At 44.7% G+C, this 21,953-nt stretch overlaps 1 protein-coding gene across 2 annotated transcripts in view; it reads left to right on the top strand.

The window, feature by feature from the left end:
- Nucleotides 1–3,988: 3,988 nt before the first annotated feature.
- Nucleotides 3,989–21,953, top strand: part of Erg (ETS transcription factor ERG) — a 156,156-nt gene continuing 138,191 nt past the window's right edge. For both annotated transcript variants that reach the window (XM_034515162.2, XM_034515160.2), the window contains exon 1: nucleotides 3,989–4,078. In XM_034515162.2, coding sequence (XP_034371053.1) covers nucleotides 4,040–4,078 — 39 coding nt within the window. In that variant the 5' untranslated portion in view covers nucleotides 3,989–4,039. The remainder of the gene's footprint in view (nucleotides 4,079–21,953) is intronic.

Raw genomic sequence — 21,953 nt, 5'->3', positions numbered from 1 at the left:
GACTTTATGCAACTGTGTTGGGGTTAGAGACTGACATGTCTGCTACTTCCCTCACCCAGAACAAGCACGCCTGGGCCAGCTGTGTCAGAGGCTTCCCAGGCTTCCTTCCTTTGGACCATTTTGCCTAAATTATCTTTACTTGATGACAAGTTAGCTTAACATTGAAAAAAATGACAAAGGACCCTTACAAAAAGAAGCAGATTATACATTATCTAATATATATATATATATATATAATATCTTATTATATATTTTTTCTTCAGCTAATAACATTTTGTTCCCTCAAAACCATCCACTTAGGTGTATTTTGCTTTTTCCTTTCATATGTATTCATGTGGTATATGCATGTGTGCAAGTACACATGTTCACGAGTGTGCAAGCATGTGGAAGCTTGAAGTTGATGTTGGGAATCTTCCTCAGTCCATCCCCATTTAACCTTTTGAGACAGGATCTCTTAGCTGAGCCCAGAGTTTTCTGATATGGCCAGTCTGGCTAGTCAGCTGACTTTGTATGTGTATGTGTGTGTGTATGGGGGGATCCCATCTCTGTCTTCTGAGCACAGCATGATGTACCCATGGGCTTGCACACCAGCTTGGTGTTTACCTAGGTCTTAGTCTCTGAGCTCCACTCTGCATGCCTGGGAGGTAAGAACTTTAACCACTGAGCCATCTCCCCTGCCTGATTTTTTCCTTTTTTTCATGTCATTAGTACCCACCCCACCCCTCACACACACCAATAAATGCTGTGTGCCTTACATCCTAGGGGTTTCACAGGCTTAACCCCCTTCCCCTCCCAAGAGCCTGCAAGGGTGCACAGAGAAAGCTCAATTCAGATACCAGCCAGTTAGAGTAGATTCCAGCCACGTCTCATATCTACACTGGAAACAGGAAGTGTCAAAGGCTGTTTGCTCTGTTTATTTTTCGACAGTAAAGACTCCGTTTCTGTCAACAACACTCGATTATCTGATACTGCGACGTTTAACTGAGATTCTGACCGTCCAGTTTGCTGCCACCAACTCCCTGGAGTTAGCATCCAACATCACCGAGTTCAGGGCTCAGTTCCTGCCGGTGTCCTCATTTCCGATATCAGTTGAGACTCCACACGACTCACGCTTGGTCCTGACTTGGTTATAGCATCCTGAGATACCCGTGGACTCACTTTTGGTTTCAATTCCTTATTGAGATGACTCTCAGAACTCAAGGATGTGAGGGACCACTACAGTTGGTTAGGGAGGACATCATCCGTGGTAAAGCTGCTGAGGAGATGCACAGGGTGGTCCAGCTTGGCGTAGAGCACCTACACGGCATCAGTATGCTCTGCAGCCTACATCGGTTGCGAGTGATCAATAAAATCTGAGAGTCCCCTTCAGACAAGCCAAACGACAAAGAAGAAGCAGCTTAGCAGCTTATCAGAACAGACCAGATGCCCAGAAGAAGCAGAAACCAGCTGAGCTGCCTGGAAGAGATTTAGACCAAGTTGAGTCACTTACCACACTCTCTAGTCTGTTGAGCTGTCTAGCAGGTTGTACATTGTGTTCCTGGTTCCTAGCTTTGGTGACGTGCTGGGGTGGGCATTGATGATGTAGCTGTCTTTGAGTCATTTCTGCTCCTACAAGTAACCCCTCACCCATATTCCCATAAGTGACTTAGGGTGGCTTGAATAAGAGTGCCCCCCATAGGCTCATATATTTGAATTTTTAAGTCACCAGGAAGTGGTGCTATTTGAAAGGGTTAGAAGGTGTGACCTTGTTGGAGGCCTGTGTCATGGAGGGTGGGCTTTGGGTTTTCTGAAGCCTATGACAAGAAGCTCACTGTCTATGTTGCTTGTGAATCAGGATGTAGAGCTCTCAGCTACTTCTTCAGCAACACACCTGCCTGCCACCGTGCTCCCCACCTGCCTGCTACTGTGCTCCCCACCTGCCTGCCACCGTGCTCCCCACCTGCCTGACACCGTGCTCTCCACCTGCTGCCACTGTGCTCCCCACCATGATGATAATAGACTAAGCCTTTGAAATTGTAAGCACACCTCCAGTTAAATGCTGTCCTTTATAAGAGGTGCCATGATCATGGTGTCTGTCCCTTTACAGCAATAGGGTACTTAGGTAGAAGTCCAGTAAAACTCATTGGTTCACCAAGTTGGACTCTAGTGGTACCCGTACTCCCGTACTTTGGTTTGTGGTGGGACCCCTATCTGGGGTGAGTAGGTTGTGCTGAGACTCCCCAGGAGAAGTTCTGCCACAGGGCAGCATCTCTCGATTGTTACCGGTGGCTTCCACAGAACCTTCATTAGTCACGGACCATCAGCTCACGGAACATTAGCTTCACTCTGTCTTTGTCCTCTCATGATAGCTCAGAGTTGGGGGTGGGAGAGAGTAAAAGGGTTTCATCTTTCTGGAAACCAGTCTCCAATCTAAAGCAATGCCGAGGCCCACCAGGGGTAATCAATTTAGGACAAAGGATGCTCGTTTCTCAGGGAATTCCAACGTTTGAGGCTCCATGCCAGAAACCAGGGGGAAGAGCAAGAGCATTCCTATGATGTATCTACAGTACAGGTATATACCACAGTAGCGTTGCCCCCATTTTATTGATGAGTAATAGGGTTTCTGATCACCCGTTGAACTTCATGGATTTCTAAGGAGGGAGATGGATACCTGCTTCCTATCCCTCGCCCAGCTCTGCATCTATGCTCAGGGAGAGCCCTTTTGCCAAGGTTTCTAAAGTCTGGTCTTGTATCTATGCAAATCCTAAGCCATAGGATTCCTGGGAACCCGCAGCTACTGTCTGTCCAGACCTATGTCTTTGGTTGGATGCCAGCCTTTCTGTGTCTTTTTCTGGGACTGGAAAGATGGCTGTATTAGATACTTTCCCCATTGCTGTGGCAAAATACCTCACAAGAGCAATTTACAGAAAAAGAATGTGGCTCGAACTCTGAGGGTGCACATGGTGGGGAAGGCAGGTGGCAGGGAAGGCACAGGGAGGGACTGGGAGGCACAGGGAGGGACCAGGAGGCACAGGGAGGCACAGGAGGCACAGGGAGGGACTGGGAAGCACAGGGAGGGACTGCTGGTACTCAGCTCGTTCACTTGTTAGTCTGTGAACCCAGCTGACTGGAAACAGGATGTCCATGTTGAAATGACATGGTTTCTTCTCACTGTCATTGATGGCTCTCCTTTTATGGTTCTGGCTGGAAAAGCTTCAAGGGAGACTTAGAAACTTTTAGCACAGATATCATCCCAGCACTTGGGAAGAGGAGGCAGGCTAATCAAGTGTTCAAGGCCAGTCTCCGGTACATAAGACTGCCTCAAAAACAAAATGAAATGAACTTAATAATGAAATGCAAAGAAATGTATAGGTTGCATTCATTTTTGTTTGAACTTCTAATCTTTGTGTTAATACCACAGGAAACACCCCACATTTTGTTTAATTTCACCATCTAAAGACTTATCAGTGTTGATCATGTAATGTAGGATACGTGAATTGCATGTGATGTCAGTCATTTCTCTAAACATGTACATTTATGGCTAGGAAACATAATTGCACCCAGTTGTTGGTTCTGATGTGATATTTAAGTACACATGTGTGCAGTTTAGTGGTCAAGGTCAGGACACCAACACGTCTGTCATGTCAAGCATTTGTCTTTCTTGGCATCAAATTCCTCTCTTCCAGTTCTTGTGAAATGTCTATTTCATTGTTGTCTATGGAGGGTATAGAACATCACAAGTTACTGCTCTTCTTTGGTGACGTGGGCCCTTTCAAGATAAGCGCTGGACAGTTTCTTCTGGACTTGTGTGCTGAGTTCTGTTGTGGTTGAAAGTGAGTGTCATTGTCAATGGACAAGGACAAGCCCCGCTCACCTGAGGATGCTCTGTGGCAGATGCACCCACTGCAGAGCCAAGCATCTCTAAAGACACTGTAGTCTGTGTGGTTTTACTGGGGAACAGAAGCTGGGAAGATGGTCATTTAGAATCCCGTTTCCCTTTCTGTCTTGTAGTTGTCCCGGGTTCTGCATGGCTGGTGAGTGACCTGGCCTGCTGAAGGCCATGATCCAGACGGTCCCTGACCCAGCAGCTCATATTAAGGTAAGGTCTGTTCTGCTGTGAGGTAGCCCCAGCTTCCTCTTCAGTGTTACTGTCATGGGTGTAGATATGGTTTTAAAGTTTATTTATTTATTATTATGGTGTGTGTCCGAGTGCAGAACTGTGCCCGGCTGCAATGTATTTTTGGAGGTCAGAAGATGACCTAATTTATCTGCTACTTGTTGCTGTATACAGTGGTGGAGTTGAATAGTTGCAGCAAGGGTGTGTGGCCCCCAAACTGAAAACCTTCACCCTCTGTGCCTTCACGGGAAACAGTGGCCGGCTCTGTTTTGTTTCTACCTGTGTGGGATCATATAGGAAGTGACTGGAGACGAACCGTTGGGTTTCAGTGTTCGAATGTGAGTTCATCTCAGCATGTCTGTCCCTGTCATTCTCATGTGCACATTCATTCCGGCCAACTCGGTAGGGTGATGTAATGATGATTTTAGTACATTTGACACAAATAAAAGCTAGATACAGATAAAAAATGGGGTGTGGGCTACCAAATTCCAACTGGCTGTCTGCACTTGTAGTAGTTTAACTTTTTTTTTTTTAAATTGTATTTTTATTTAGAAGTACCAAGGATTCTTGGATAACACTGAGAGTCCTGGAAACACACTCAGTTGTCAGCTGGGCAGCAGGTGCCTTTACTATCTCTCTGGTCCCAATAATAGAGTTTTGTTTTGTTTTTAAATAAATTTCCACTTGAGTTGTTCTTGTTTTGGAGAGGTGATTTGGTGATGTGACGTCACACTTGTGAAGTCACACTTGTGAAGTCACACCTGCTCAGGGCTGCTGTTGCCTGTGAGACGGAAAGACTCTCACTAAGGACCAGGTTTCTTATGAACCTGCTCATGTTCCATCAGTTGCAAGTTGAATCGTTTCTCCTGGACTTCTGTTGGATGTGGAAGGAATGCTGTTCCTGACACCATGCTGGAGGAACAGGCTTTGTTCCACACTTTCCCTAAAACCCCAGATTCTGGATTTTCTTCAGGGAAATGGTGTGCACAGTGGGGATTCTGTCTCTGAGGGAGGAAGTTTCTGCAAATGGCTGGAGCCTAGCTCACCCAGGTGTTCACAACGGTGTGGAGGCTGCCATCCTTTCCACTGAAATGCTTTTGCATCTGAGGTCTTCTCCACAGCAGTGGTGTACCACTGTGGGCGTGCGTGAAGCAGTGCTGTGGGGACCGTGTATCCCACGTATGTGTGGCCACAGGCTGCCACTGGGGGATCATGGTCCTGATCCTAAGTACATTTTGTATCTTATGGAAGTTGCTTTTGATCAGGACAGTAGACTTTTGCCACTTTCTGTGTTTGGTAGGCTGGAAATAATGAAAGAAGGAGGGAATGTTTGAAATGTCGGGATGGAGCCCAGCATCGAACTTTACTCAGTAGGATCGGAGCAGACAGCTTTGCATGTAGCACAGTGGAAGTGCACCCTGGCATCTCTCCGTGAAGTGAAGGTGTGCCTCCTACCTGTCATTCAGCAGGGCACCCTGCATATATTTGTTGAGGTCCAGGAACAGTCACACAAACCACTCAAACATCAATCTCAGTCAGGTATCAATGGTCTGTTGAAACACTCCAAGACTAATTAATCAGGGACAAAGCAACCCAAGGCAGTCCTTAGAACCAGTTTTGTTTTTTTTTTTTTTTTTTTTTTTAAATGGGAAAAACAAGGAACAGGTGTATTTGCAACATTTGCAACATTTGCAACATTTCAACATTTGCAACATATAGGCGACCTAGACAAAGCAGCACTGTCTGATCTTTAAGCTGGTAGGTTGGGTTTGAGGGTAAGGAGGCTGGGGGGGTGGTCTCCAAGGTCCACGAGGCTCCACGTCAAAATACAAGTTGTTGGGTTTTTTTTGTTTTTGTTTTTTTAGTCAGGGCAAGGAACAAAAGGTCAAGTTAAGGTCATGAGCTACAAAATGAAGATTCAGGGAATATGGCAGAGCTGTGGTCAAGTTTTAATATTTAACACACCGTGCTACATGTAAGCAACATGAAACTGTGACAGAAGACTATAGAAACAACCTAAATGTCTGTCAACCAGGGAATGGATAAATATGGCATATTATATAGCAATAACTATGGTATATTGTATAGCAGATAAGAGAAGCTGTAAATATCTACCTTAGACACGTATCAGCATGGACAATTCCTAAATGTTGAATAAAAAAGCCAGTGAGAAAATTCTACACATAAAAATCTAAAAATCCTCTAAAGTGGTTCTCAACCTTCCTTTGTGTTCCTTTAATACAATTCCTCATGCTGTGGTGACGCCAACCATAAAACCATTTCATTGCTACATTGTAACTCATTTTGCTACTGTTATGAATCATAATATAAATATCTGTGTTTCCCTATGGTCTTAGGTGACCCACAGGTTAGGAACTACTGTTCTAAAGCATCAGGGTTGTGTTGTCTGGAACAGTGTGCACCGATGGTGGGAAAAGAAGTGAGGAAATGAATAGGAAATTGGGGGTAGAGTTGCCTTGTGGGGAAGAGATGAGCCAGTGGGAAGGTGAGGGGGTGGGTGTTGGGGACTTGGTGTTGTCTGGGACTGGTGGGGGAGGGGAATGCTTGCCTCTCTGCTGAGATGGGTTATATACCCTGTGGTTTTTTAAGTGCAATATATACAATGAAGAACCACAGATGCTGAGAGGGGATGAATGTAACTCAGGTAAAGCTGTGTTGGGAGAAGGCACTTTCCATCTGTAAGCCACTGTTCTGATTACTAAAAGAGGTGTGTGTGTGTATAAGTATGTGTGTGAGTATATGTGTGTCTGTGGTGTATAGATCTGTGTGTGAATCTGTGTGTATGAGTGTGTATTTGTGTGTATGAGAGTGTATGTGTGTGTGAATTTGTGTGTATATGTGGGTAAGTATGTGTGTAAGTATGTATATATGTATGTCTCTGTGTGTGAATCTGTGTGCATAAGTTTGTGTGTGAGTATATGTATGTATGAATCTATGTTTGAATCTATATGAGCATATATGTGAATCCATGTGTATGGATCTGTGTGTGAATCTATGTGAGTGTATGTGTGTGTATATGTGTATGTATATGTGTGTGTATCTATGTTGTTTGTACCTCTCTCTCTCTCTCTCTCTCTCTCTCTGTGTGTGTGTGTGTGTGTGCATGCTCCAGGTTTGAATGTTGACTGACGTGATCCTGTGTAGAGAACCACGTGTTCAAGAGTGTAGTGCCACTCCCAGGTAACACTGGTTCACCCATATCCTTCCCAACCTCTGCCTGTAAACTGTCTCTCACATGACGTTCTCCTTGCCATGGGTAAGGGTGTGGTCTAGGTGCCATTGTGGTTGAGTGTTCCACAGATAGTTCTCTCTGCCTTTTGACCTGTCGTGAGTCTTTATATTAACACTGTCCACACACACACAGAGACACGTGTCTGCTGAGGGAGGACAGTGGTAATTCTCCCTTTCAGTCTTGTCTCTTTATAAAATAACAGTTTAGTGAATTATTGGAGAACTTCACATGCTGTTTTTTGATGATATTCCTTCCCCGGCATTTCTAGAGCCCCTTTTGCTCTTACCACCCTCCCTTCCCACACCACACTGGGTTTTCTTCCTCCTCCATTCCTTTTCAGGTTTGTTGTTGTTTGTTTGTTTGTTTGTTTTCAAGACAGGGTTTCTCTGTGTAGCCCTGGCTGTCCTGGAACTTGCTCTGTAGACCAGGCTGGCCTCGAACTCAGAAATCCACCTGCCTCTGCCTCCAGAGTTCGAGTGCTGGGATCAAAGGTGTGAGTTACCACTGCCTGGCTTTTCTTTTCAATTCTTTATGAGACATATTTTTATTTGCTTATGTTAATGCTGTCTAATAGAAGCAAAATCAGGCATATTTTATCTTAAAAGCCACCAGCTGACGAACATTCACAGACAGACGAGTTGCAGAGCACATCAGATCCAGGCTTCCAGCTCTGGGGCTGTGTGGTTTGTGCAGAGCAAAACCACAAACGTAGCAGCAGTTTTTGCTGCTCTTCTGACTGCACTGACCAGCCACGGGCTTGGTGATCAGCACAGGAGACTAGCCAGACTTGTGTGAAAAGGCTACACTTGGAAGTGGGTGTTGTTCCTGTCCAGCCGTCCCCCTTCCTGCCTGCCAGTGCCTGCCAGGGCTCTGCCTTCTCTGGGTTCTTTGATGTCGTGGTGTTTGTCCCCAGTCTTTTTGGGAAGGAGCAGTGTTTACCACACAGAGGTCTGTCTGTGTGCCTGGCTTATCTAAATCACAGGAAGCTTGTGTTTTAGTAATTTTAAAATCTCGATCTGTGCTTTGCCTACAGTAGATAACCTGATACATTGATTGAATTAAGGATGTCATAGTCACAATGAAGACACAACCGCCGAGGGATTTTGTTGTGTTCTGTAACAGGATCCAGTATTCACCATGCACCCTACCCTCCTCCTCTCTAAATATAATCTGGCCATACAACCGCTGTGTAGTCGAATAGTGTGTTCTCAAAGGCCGTATGACTTGGCAAGTATAGTGGACAACCTTTCTTAGGCTTCTCAGAGTCAGTTTGTGAAATCCCAGTGCAGGAACCTTTACCTGTAGTGAACAGTGTATGGTGACTTACCAAGGAAAGTGTGCCGAATGCAGGCACTGACAAGATACATGAGAGGTAATGATGTTCTTACTGTTCTCTGGGAGCCAAAGAGGCTATATATCTGTGTATATCTATCTGTGTTCTCTGTCTTATCATCTACATCTATCTATCTCATATCTATCATCATCTATCTGTTATCTATCATCTATCCATCTATATTGTCTGTTTATAGTCTATCTATCATCAATCTATCATCTATCTACTTTGTCAGTCTATCATCTATCATCACCTATCTCTGTCTGTCTATCTTCTCTGTCTGTCTATCTACTATCTATCTTCTATCTATCTATCTATCTATCTATCTATCTATATACATACCTTATCTGTCTATCCTGTTTATCTATCTAACTACATACAAACCTTGTCTGTCTGTCTATCTATCTATCTATCTATCTATCTATCTATCTATCTATCTATCATCTTTTTATCTATCATCTATCTACCTTGTCTATCATCTATCTATAATCTACCATCTATCCTCTCTCTCTCTCTTGTCTATAGTCTATCTACCTAGCATCTATCTACCTTGTCTATTTATCATCTATCTATAATCTATCAACCATCTACCTTGTCTGACTGTCTGTCTGTCTGTCTGTCTATAACCTATTACCTTGTCTATCGTCCGTGCCTTACACTGCAGAGACCCACTTCTTGCAGTTTTGGACCCATGTCAGGACATCATTCATTCGTTCTTGTTTGTGCTGTGGGCGTGGTAGGCACATGAGCGAGGCTATGCATTCCTTCTACAGCACTGCCCAGAGTGCACACACTGCTCTGAAAATCCCTGCTCTGTAGGGCATGTGGGACCACGCTACTAGATAGACAGGCAGGAGAAATGGTAAGGTTGAATGAGCTCAAGCCCCGTCATTCTCTGACTTGAGAGAGACAGAAATAGAGCCAGTCCCTGCCTGCCTCTACCTGTTCTTTCAGGAACATGTAACCAGGACACCCCACTGAGGACCGTGGGTACTGAGTCACTAGCACAAACACCTGGGTTCTTTTTATGCAAATGAGTTGTCTAGATAGCCCTGAGCCTTCAGCCAATGGGCTTCTCTTCTGAGTATTCCATCCACAAGAGGTATTGAATCCCTGGTTCACCCTGAATAAAAAATAAAATGTAGATAGAGAATACAACACCCGCAGTGTTGGAACGCATGCTAGACAGCCAGATGTGACATTTTCATTCATTCAAGAGATGCAGCGAGCCCCAGGTACACAGAGCTGCAGACATAGAAGCTAGCATGGTTCTTCCTTCAAACGAAGTAGAGGTGAACCCTCTAAGTAGTGGTGTGGATTAGTCAGTGTGGAAGCTGGTAGCAGTTCTTACAGTCATCTCTAGTTGCACATGCTCTACTGTGAGGCAGTTGGCAGTCCACTCGGCTTGGTACCATACGGGAGTAATGCATGATATGACATTATGACCTGGCAGTAGAGATCTTCCAGCTCCACAGTAACCTCACAGGAGGACTATCATTTGTCTGGTCCTTTGCCACCCCATATGTCACTGTATGGATCTTAGAACTCTGTGATGGCAGCCTCCTCCTATCTGCCCATCTCAGTTATCAACATGCCTTTCCATAGCTTGATGATGCCTCTGAACACGTTGAATCGTGGACCTCTTTAGAAATGTAGTGAATGCTCTCTCTGTCCTCCCAGATTGTGCATGATCACGAACACTTTGATGTTCACAGATTAACTGCAGGTTGTGCCAGGACCCCCTGGGGGGACCAGCATCCCTCTGAGGAACCTCTGTGGTAGAGGAAAGTCCAAAGCAAATTTTCATTCCTACCCAACTCTCTTGACCAAAACAAAAGGGAACAAAGGAGACCAATGAGAACCCATTAGATGTCCTCCAGAGGCTTGGACAGAGATTATAGAAGGTACACTCAGATTTCTGTTGAGCAGGGAGGGACAGGTCCACGTGCTGCAGTCTGACCTTGCAGAGCAAGGCTTCTAGGTGGGACTTTTGTTGAGAAGCAGGCCACCACGCAGTAGCTACCCAGTGCTGCTGGGCTGCACACACTCCTGTGAGCATTGTGAGCGTGCCCGTCATTTCATCTCTGGATACCTCTGATGAACCCTCTGAGATTTCTGTGGACAAGAAGCACCAGTATGCATTCCCCCCCTCAAACCAGAGGATTTACAAGCATAAAATTGCACATATGTCTCCGTGGATTTTGCCTCTTCGATTCTGGCATCCAGATGTTGAGGTTTGTCCCAAAGCAGCAGGGACTGTAAAAAGCAGGGAAAGTTTCTTTATACATATATAACCAAATTCCAAGGTTGAATGAAAATTCTGGCTGAGTTTTGCTTAACCGAGAGTGTCTGTGTTTTTCTGAGAGTGCTTTAAAAAGTAAACAGATTGAAGAAAGCTTGGCTGTTAATTCTTTAGTGGTCTTCTGTAGATTGTTCTGGGAAGTGCTATTTACCTTTTTAAACATGGAGTTTATACTGCTACCTCACCACTGTTATCAATGCCCCCAAAACCAACAACACTCATTTATGTAGACTTTCCAGTTAGTTTCATGATAATGGTATTGTTGAGCTGAGTTTGAGACCAAAGACCAGTGTGGTGGCTTTTGTCTTGTGAATCTCAGGAGTTTTGTTTTAAAACACAGGTTTAAAACATATCGTGTGTGTGTGTGTGTGTGTGTGTGTTAACAACACATTCAAGAGTCAAAAGTCTTTCCTGACTGACAGGAGAGGGTCCTGACAGAGCTCTGTGTCTACACTTTGTTCCCTGGGAGCCGAGGATGGTATAAGTTTTGCATCTTTTATCACGTGCACAGAATGACTTAGAGTCTGCAGGGAAGACCAAGAGTGGTGTGGTTTGTTCCGGTAACCCCACCCCACCATCTCCATCTCTTCTGGCCCTAGAGAGGGGTTTGCTGCAAGAATTATATACAAAATTGAGAACTTGGATAGGATGTCCTTTACCTAAGATGCTTTGTTACAGAAGGATAGCATTTCAGAACATTTTAAATTTCAGATTATTTTTGGTTTTGAAATACATGCACACTTACACTGAGCTATCTGGGGATGGGACTCGAGTCTAAACATGGAATTCATCTTTTTACTTCATGTGCCCTGTTACACATATATTATGAAGAAAATGTTATGTAATGTTCTTCCTACATTTGAGGTCTGACCATGATCCACTGTGGAGGTCAGGTGAAGGGTTTCCCACTATTATACAGGATTTGTAGGGTTATATTTACACTTAAATCTCTCTGACTTAGGAGCGTTTTAGATTTTAGGCTTTTAGATTAGCGAATACTTAGCATATGTTATCAATGAACAAAGATATCAGGAAGTAAGAAAGAGGGACATGCATGTATGTGAGCATGTGCACGTGTGTGTACATGCAGGTTGAGATGTGAGGTGTCTTTTTCAGGCTTTTGCCACCTTATTTTTCGAGACAGAGCCTTCGACTACAGCTTAGAATTCCCTGAATGAAAAAGACCAGTGACCTCCAGGAATCCTCCTGCCTGTTTCCATCACTAGGATTACATGGGTGTTGGGAATGTGACCCTTGTTCATGCTTGTGTGGCAGTTAGTGTATTGATTAAACTGTCTCCTCAGAATCAAGAAGATATTTTAATTTGAATAGTTTGAACAGAGTACTCTGTTGCTCTTGTCCCCCAGTCTTCCATGGGAATGGGGTGTTCCCAGGCATACAGAATCCAGGCTTTGTTTCTCAGACATGAGATTTAAAGAAGCAAAACCTGGAAGCCTTATGTTATATAAAACATACTACGTGGAGAAATGTGGCTCCAGGTATAGAGAAAAACGACATTTTGTTTTCTTTTAACACATTTTTGACTGTTATAAACGCTTGTGTGCTTTGGGGAGCCTTTTTAATTCATAGGACACTGTATCGATCGGCTGAACGTGTTCTTGTCATTCTTCTGTAACACTCAGTTGTACTTAGATTTCACTTGAAGCTGGACATTGGTATGCAAATCTAATTATTTGGTTAAACCATGACATTGACAACATGTGAATTAGCTGCCTGCTGGCCGAGCAGTACAGTTTGACATGCTGGTGTCCGGTCACTTGCCACTGGATAGTCCTCTAAAATCAATGCCACCACAATCAAAGCTGGAATGTTTAATGAATTGATAACTTACTATTCTGTTGCTTGGGTTTAGATGTCCTGGATAAAGTTTTTTTTTTTTTTTTTATTCAACTTTTTACTGTTTGCCTCTAGTATCATTTAAAGTTGGTATTCGACTGTTTAGTAATTTGGTTAAGCCTGTCCTTGGTTAGCTGCACTTCAAACCTAAACCCCTAAGTCATGATGGTCACCATGTGAACCTTTACTCCTGAAAAGCTGAAGTTCAACATTCAGTCTTTGCGCTGATGCAGCTGTGTGCCTCGGGCTGTGTGTGCCCCACCCCCACCGTGCACTTCATGATTCCAGTGAGGTGGGGCCTGAAGGGAGGGGTCTGTTCTCAACTCCGAATTACTGGATAGTAGGATGATCTCCATTCTTCATGGGCCACAGGGAGGCATCCTACGCTCTGCCATCCTCCTGCCCCAACCTTGTGCTTTTAAGAGAGTTTGAGAACTAGGGAAAAAAATGGAAGGAGAATCCTACCATAGGCACGGCCTTCTGGTCCTGCGCTTTCTGCACCAAATCTTTCCATACTTGAATCTTTGAGGCTTTAAGAATCAGGGGCAGTTTCTTCAGGGTCTGGTGACCAAGTGCTCCTGGGTGGGAAACCAACCATCTTCACAGGATGCCAGCTGCTACTCTGTGCTCTGGATGTTCAAAGAGCCTGACCCACCATTCCCTGTGGTTCTAATTATTCATCTTTCTCTTCTAGTTAAGTAGGTGGTGTCCTTAATTTTCTCATATTTGGATGAAAAACTGCGTACCTCTCATCTTTCTCCGTGTCGGTGTTTAATATACTCATGGCCACAACCGGCGTGACTGCTTTTCCTTTAAGTGAGTCTTGGTGTGTTGGATTATTCATTGAGATAATCATGACATAAACATGATTAATAAACAATTATAAACAACCAAGATATTCATCTTTGTTGTTTGCTGTCCTTGCACCTCCATAGCTGCTCAGTAAATTAAGACATCTCTCTCTGTCTCTCTGTCTGTCTGTCTGTCTGTCTCTCTCTCTCTCTCTCTCTCTCTCTCTCTCTCTCTCTCTCTCTCTTGTGTGTGTGTGTGTGTGTGTGTGTGTTGCTTACAACTACATTCCTGGGACTGGAGAGGGCTCATCAGTTAAGAGTACCTGCTGCTTTTATAAAGGACCTGAGATCATTTCCTTGTTCAAAGCTGCCATCTCTGGAACATCCAATACCTTCATCTGGCTTCTATGAGTGCCTGCAGTCATGCCTGTGCGCGCGCGCGCGCACACACACACACACAGATACACACACAGAAACATTCAGACACACACATACAAACACACACAGATACACAGAAACATACAGACGCACAAACACATACACACACACAAACTCACAGACACATGAATCAAAATTTAAAAAGAAATTCCTGTCAAAGAGTGACTGTAGGTTTGTAGAGGTATGGTAGCCATGGTAACCACCACCCCACTCTGTATTGGTACTGTTTACTATTCTTTTTTTTTTTTTTTGTTTTTTGTTTTTTTGAGACAGGGTTTCTCTGTGTAGCCCTGGCTGTCCTGGAACTCACTCTGTAGACCAGTCTGGCCTCGAACTCAGAAATCCACCTGCCTCTGCCTCCCAAGTGCTGGGATTAAGGGTGTGCGCCGCCGCCGCCTCCGCCGCCACCACCACCACCTGGCGGTACTGTTTACTATTCTTGATTTGAGCTTATAGAAAGTGATGGATCTCTCCTCCTCTCATTTTACCTTCTTAATATCAAGTCATATAAAAGTCCGCCAGACATCTAGCTGGGGAATCCTACCCTGCGGTGTTGCTGAGTAGGTGATTTTGGTTGCAGACCGTTGCAGAACAGCTAAACTCCAAGCCTGGAGAGGTTAGTGGCAGGATACAATGGAGTCTTGATTCCACAGCTATCTGAACTGTGAAGAGCCTTTAGGTGATGCAGAGCTCACTGCTTTAGGGCCCTGGCTGCAGGATCATGGAAGGCATTAAAGAATTCTATATCCAGATGTTCCAGCTCTGGGCATTTAACCAGCCTTGGAATGGTTTTAGGACTGTCTTATCTTTTAAGTGCCATCAGGAGATTCATGTGCTGCCTGGGGCTGGTGCACCTTTGTTCATATGATTCTCCTAAGCATGGTTCCAGACTCATGTAGATTCTAAAATTTAGTTAAAATTTTTAATTTTAAACCTTAATTAAACCCTGTGAGTCATTATGGAAAAAAATAGTCTAAGGTATCTTGTTGGAAGGAAGAAGAGGAGAAGGAAGAGGAGGAGGAGGAAGGAGGAGGAAGCAATGAGCAACGGGAATCATGAGATCTAGAAATGAATGGAATTTATTAACACATATATAAAATTGTCAAATTTTTAAAAATCATGCAGTGATGGTCTTTGTTTAAGGGGGCTGGAGTTTAAGATCCCGAGGGTGGAGCCTCTGTTGGTTTAAGGAGCGTGTCTAGCATGAATTTAAAACTTGAAGTAAAAATGCAAGCTTTACATAGGAGGTCACAATTAAAACATCAAATACTGCTGCAGCTCTCTTGGTATCTCATGGCTCATAGCCACTTTATTGGAATGAAACAAGGTTTTTAACTATGAGTGGTGTGTGTGTGTGTGCCTGTGTGTGACTTGTGTTGTGAGCATGTGTTTGAGTAAGTTTATGAGTGTGAGAATGTGTGTGAGTGTGTATATTTTGTGTTGTGAAATTTTGCAACTATTGAACTCCCGAGGGGCATAGTATTTGCATTTGGTCCTTTCTATGAGACCTTAAAAACTAGGTGGAAACCAAGAGAGGGGAAAGGTGGAATTTCATTTTACTTTTTCTATTTTGTCAAAGAATACTATAGTCTATGTCACAGTTGCAATTTTAGTGCAGAACAATTACTGCAGTTCAAAGGGGGCCTTAGATATTTTCCTGCTCAGTGTTTATGGATTTTCCTATCTAGGAACATGTGCAATGCAGTATTTTCTGCATATTGTGTAGTTTGTTGTGTTTAATTAGACCAAAAATACTAAAAATTACCTGTAGTCAACAACATGGGGTCCTCTGAGTTTTGGTTATTCTAATCAGGTTTCTGGAGTGGCAATATTGTTCTATAGAGTGCAATTGTGTAGCAGTTTCTTCTGAGATTGAAACATTCCATCCTGCAGGGAACTCGTTCAGCACCAAAGTAAACAACTCAAAATAGATAAACAACTCAAAATAGATAAACAACTCAGAATGGCTTCAGGAAGACCCTGAAGCTGACCGGCCTTATTAGGCCCCGCCCTGCCAGAGTAGGCAATAAAAGCCGAGATTCCTACGCAGATGGAAGGAAGACTCAGAGAAGAGCTGCTGGAAAGAAGACTGAGACCAGACCAACCGAGGCACCTGGAAAGGACACCTTTCAACCCGTTGAGCTGCCTGCAGGCTGTGCAGTGTGCTCCAGGTTCCCCCATGCTGGAGTGGGCTTTGGAGAAGCAGCTGTCTTAGAGTATTTCTGCTTCTGTAAGTAACCCTAATAACACTCATTAGTTCATCAAATTGGACTTTTGTGATATCTGTACTTTGGTCTGTCATAGGTTCCCTATGTGGAGTGAGTGTGTGTGTGCGTGTGTGTGTGTGTGTGTGTGTGTGTGATGTCTTCCCAGAAAGTTTTATCACACAGCATTAGAGAACTAAGAGAACTGTGCAGATATATGTGGTCAGGTATTTTTGCCTATGGAAGTAAAATCAGTTTCTACAAAACAAAGAGCAAAACACAACAAACCCCTGAGAGCCAGGACACACTGGCTCAGAATCCTAAATGTGGTAAATACTGACTGAATTGCCCTTGAATGTGTGAGATGGCTGTTCACCTAAGCTTTCTTTTAGTATCAAGAGACACTTCCAAATACCTGGACAGTGTCCTCACACCCCCTTGGTGGCAGCATTTTCTCTTGACTTGTGGGAGTCAGCATGACACTCTGATGGTGATTGGAAATGAGCTTGTAGCTGTCATACACAACCTGTCATGTGTGGGCTGGAAACCGCGCAGTCACTGTGGCACCGTGAGTAAAATGTCATCTTCCCTCTCTAACCCAATAACAAATGCTTGGCAAGAATCAGCCATAGCTGCCTATGTGAGGGAGCTGATGTGGATGCCCTTGATGACATTGGTTAACAAGGGAACATTGCCTCTCTGGCTTGCCAGTAAACCATCATGGTAATTAACGGAGATCCTGTAGCCTTGGCAGACTCTGGAGTCATCCTCAGACAGATGGCCTGCAGACAGTCAGGGGACTTAAAGAAGAAGATTGTTCCTAATGGTTGTCAGCTCAGTGAGTAGTCATAGGATCACCACAAAGAAGAGCTAGGTCAAGAATGACTGACTCTGCTGGGGTCTCCTTGTTGCCTTAGATTTATTTAATTGTTTAGTTGGGTGTGTATGGGAGGCACATTCTCATTTTTTTTTTTTTTTTTTTTGAGACAGGGTGTTATTAAGCCAGGCTGGCCTTGAACTCGTGGTGTAACTGAGAATGACCCCAAATTTATGATCATTGTGTATCATTCTCTAATCCCAAGTACCAGAATTACAAATATCACTACTCCCAAATTTATGTGGTGTTGGGGTTCATACCCAGAATTTTATGCATGATACACAGCAGTTGGTCAACTGAACCACATCCCAAGCCACATCCTTATCCCCAGGAAACAATCAGCTAAGGGACAGGTGATGAAGGCAGAGACTGATGATGACCAGGCCCAAGTCCATCTTCACAGTCTGCACCACCTACCTACTCTTGGATTTACCCACGAGTCATGTTCTAGTTCTTGAGAAGCAAAAATAGGAACTGGACCTTCTGATGACCAGGAGCAGATTGGACCAGGTTGTCCCTTGGTAAGGTCTCTAGGGCCTCTCTTTGTGTTTCTTTTTATGGAGACATAGTGGTCAGGAGGAAGAGAAATGCTTAGTGGTTAGGAGGAGAGATGTTTCCACAGGGACCCTAGCATCAACAAGGAACATTTTTTTTTTTTTTGAGGTGTGGGTATCTGCATCAGGGTTCAGGGAAAAAGGCTAACATTTACAATATGGTGTTTGTGGTAAGTGCATTTGGGGCTGTAAGCGCTGCTCATGAGACTGTCCTGGAAGCACATAGCAGATAAGGAAGAGTAGATCCGGCTGGGCCTGAAAGTGAACTCACGCCACTGCTTTGTGTAATGGTGGACAAGGTCCTGTGTTGGATCAGAAAGGAACACAGGAGCATTTCGTCATTACAATGTTTCAGTCTGCACCGAGCGTTGGGTGTTTTAATATGGCTGCAGCCACTACAGAAAGGGACTTAAAACTCTTATGGAATGTTGGGAAGGAATGCAAAGGAAACCCAGGGCTTAGACAGAGGTGATGGGGGGCTTTGGGGATAGGAATTGCCTACACAGCCAACCAGGCCTGGGGTCTTGAGTAAGGAGGGAGTTAAAGGTGGCTTCGGAAAGAGGGAGGGGTTGCTTCTAGAACAGGTTTGTGAGGGATCAGGAGGGAGTGGGGCAGAAACGAGACTGGGCAAGATCAGAGATTCACTTTCCAGCCTCTGGACTGGAAGGGTTGAATAACTGCTTGGCAAGAGGTGAATTGGAACTCCTAAGGGTGGGGCTGGAGCGAGATGCAGACCACGGCTGGGAGGGCGTCATCCTCTGGATTGGATGGACTCAAACCAAAGCTCCATCAGTGTTGTTCAGTAAAAGTCACCTGCATGTTGTTAATGGGAAAGGGGACAGAAGAGCAAGATGCATTGATGTTGCCTTTGGGAAATACAACTGCAAAGGCCAGCACTCTGACATGTGTGTCCTGGTGACCACATATAGTAGTCTGTCATGTGTGTCCAGGTGACCATGTACAGCACTGTCATGTGTGTCCTGGTGACCATGTACAGCACTGTCATGTGTGTCCTAGGGACCAAAGACATCACTCTGACATGTGTGTCCTGGTAACCGTATATAGCACTCTGCCATGTGTATCTTGGGGACCATGTACAGCACTCTGTAATGTGTGTCCAGGTGACCATGTACAGTACTGTCATGTGTGCCCTGGAGACCATGTACAGCACTCTGTAATGTGTGTCTTGGGGACCATGTACAGCACTCTGTAATGTGTGTCCAGGTGACCATGTACAGCACTGTCATGTGTGTCCTGGTGACCATGTACAGCATTCTGTAATGTGTGTCCAGGTGACCATGTACAGTACTGTCATGTGTGTCTTGGGGACCATGTACAGCACTCTGTAATGTGTGTCTTGGGGACCATGTACAGCATTCTGTAATGTGTGTCTTGGGGACCATGTACAGTACTGTCATGTGTGTTTTGGGGACCATGTACAGCACTCTGTAATGTGTGTCCAGGTGACCATGTACAGTACTGTCATGTGTGTCTTGGTGACCATGTTCCACCCTCCTGGTTTTATAAGCTTTTGTTAAAGCAAGAGAAAGTGAGGTGTCGAATGTTACTTTCAATACAGCCAAGTGGTGTTGGGATGATGCTTCAGATAGATGTGGTTTGCGCTTACTTCAGGTTACAAGGAAGATGCAGGAGGGAAGACAGCGATGGCAAGGTGAGTTGTTTCAAGGGTTCAGGAGGAGAGAGAGGAAGAGAGAGAATTCCCACATTGATAGGGTCTGAGAGCAGGGGCCCTATTCCCCCTATTCCCCCTATTCTCCTCAAGGAGAACTTGAGGTTTAGAGATCCACGTTGAAGGAGGAGGTGCCACATGCTTTGGTTCTTCTCAACAAAATGACAAACAAGAGCCGCCTCTGAGTGAAATAAGAGAACTTTGGGGATAAGAAGCTAGACTGTGAAAGGTTCCAGCAGCCCAATTATGTACGTAACAGATGGAACAAAGATCAGTTAAGGAGTTAAAGTCAGTTCCCAGGGAACTAAGAAAGGGGATTTACAGATCAATCAGCGTAGTTACATGACTTTTATCTCACAATGTTTGGTTCTCTGGTATCAAAATGGAGGAAGGGTAGGTAGGGACGAAGTTGGTGTATCCAGCCCCCCGGGGTTGAAACAGGAGAGATAATCAGGGTTCTAGTAGCACAGGAGCTGAGCCTGGAGAGAGAGGTGGGACCTGAGCTGAGATAGGTCTGGGAAAACCAGAGGTATCAAGGAAGAAACGGTCCTATTGGGGGTTGCAGGAAGAGCAAGAGCGGGAACAGTAGTTAGTTAGCTGTGGTTAGCAAGAGGAATCTTAGCCAGGGACTTTCAGCCATTTTGCCATCAGCAGTTCAGACCTCACCCTGGCTCTACATTGTCATTGTGCTTAATAACGTTCATTGCATTAGCTAGTTTCTCTCTCTCTCTCTCTCTCTCTCCCTCCCTCCCTCCCTCCCTCCCTGTCTCTGTCTCTCTCTTTCTGTCTCTCTCTCTCTGTCTCTCTCTCTCTGTCTCTCTCTCTGTCTCTCTCTCTGTCTCTCTCTCTGTCTCTCTCTCTGTCTCTCTCTCTCTGTCTCTCTCTCTCTCTCTCTCTCTCTCTCTCTCTCTCTCTCTCTCTCTCTCTGTTACAATAAGATACCCTGGGAAAGGAAATGTAAAATCATGTCTCTGCCATCAGAGTAAGGCCATGGTAGGAGACCCGTGCTCAGTCCCAGACATTTCTGTTAACTGTATTTTCTGAGAATGTCGCTGTCTCACTAGAAAACTCAGTATGTTGTGGTCACTGTAGGTGTCGTGCTGACTCACGTATGCGTCAGATTTCTGCCTTACAGCCAGTCCCCGCTCCCTCTCTAACATTTTTGGGACTTTGTTCTCTGTACACAACCTGTGACCTGGTGAACGCTGGGTTCCATCAGAATACTGCGTTGTCCCAAACCTTCCAGTGATTACCACCATGGCTCCTGTCTTCAAGGCGGGGCCCCAAGCCACTGACTCCGTTCCTCCCTATCACTGCACACCTTTGCATCGCTCGCTCCGCCCACAGAGCTTGCTCCGCCCACAGAAGCCCTCACCTCAGAGTGTCCGCACATACGCACATACTGTTCTTCCTGGTGGTTATGTGACATCCTCTGCTTCCTTTATCACCTCCATAGCTGGGGCTCGCCACTTTAGCTTGACCTCCAGGGCTCTCAGAGATTTTAGTGTCAGAGGCAAATGGCCTGCATTCTGCATATGCTTGTGCATACACTGGAGCAAGCTGCCGGAAGAAGGATCTCAGCTCCTCAGAAAAGCTGATTTTCCCCAGTTGTTCCCCATCAGTGGAAATACATTTGGAGGGACAGGACTTGGCACACCAGAGGTTTCAGCAGAAAACCTGTGAATGTGTGTCGAGTGTATTCTTCTCTATGGTTTTCACCCCTAAAAAAAAAAAAAAAAAAAGCAGAAAAAGATAATTTAAAAATATTTTCACGTGTGTATAGGGTGGAGTGTGCATGCTTGTGTGGGCACACACACGTGTGTGGAGGCCAGAGGTCAACCTCAGGTGTGTTTCCTCAAATGCTGTTCGCTGCTACTTTCTTTTGAGCTAGGATCCCTCACTGGCCTCAGTCTCTCAAAGTAGGCAAGGTTGGATGCTCGCTGGTCTTCCTGTCTTCACCTTAGCAGAGTGTAGGTGTGAGCATCATGCTTAGCTTCTTTACTTCTGTAGTGGGGCTCGAACTCAGATCCTTGTGCTTGTAGGGCAGCACTTTATCCGCTGAGCTGTCTCTGCAGCCCTCAATTCTCTTTAAAAACACTTTAAACAAGTTATTGAATTTCTAACAGCAGAAGATTTCTCGAGTGCTTTTGGATATTTCTCTTTGTGAGTATCTCTCATATTTCTTATCGAGTAGTGACCTGCTCGGAACACCCTTTCACTGCTGCGTTTTCTTTCGTGGAGCTGTTGGTTCACCGTGGAAGCCTCAGACCATCTCATAGAGGTGTGCAAACACACTTGCTTGTGCATGCCTAAGAGGCACCCAATAGTTCGTTTATTTTGAACAAACCCCATTCATTCCTCTACTTTCAGAAATACACTTTTGCAGAAGCATCAGGAACACATTAAGTTACAGAATAACTGAGATTTTTAAAGCAGTGTCTCGAAGCCCCTGGAAACCCAGTTGATATAAACACAGTGAAGCCTGTCATGGTTGTGATGTCGTTTGTCTGATAAACATCTTTTAGTCTCTAGAGAAATCATAGCAGACATAGCAGCAG

This window comes from Arvicanthis niloticus, chromosome 12 (assembly GCF_011762505.2).
Source record: "Arvicanthis niloticus isolate mArvNil1 chromosome 12, mArvNil1.pat.X, whole genome shotgun sequence".
In the NCBI taxonomy this organism is placed as follows: Eukaryota; Metazoa; Chordata; class Mammalia; order Rodentia; family Muridae; genus Arvicanthis; species Arvicanthis niloticus.
Note: the sequence above shows the minus strand (reverse complement) of the source record. Positions and strands in the feature narration are given on the sequence as shown.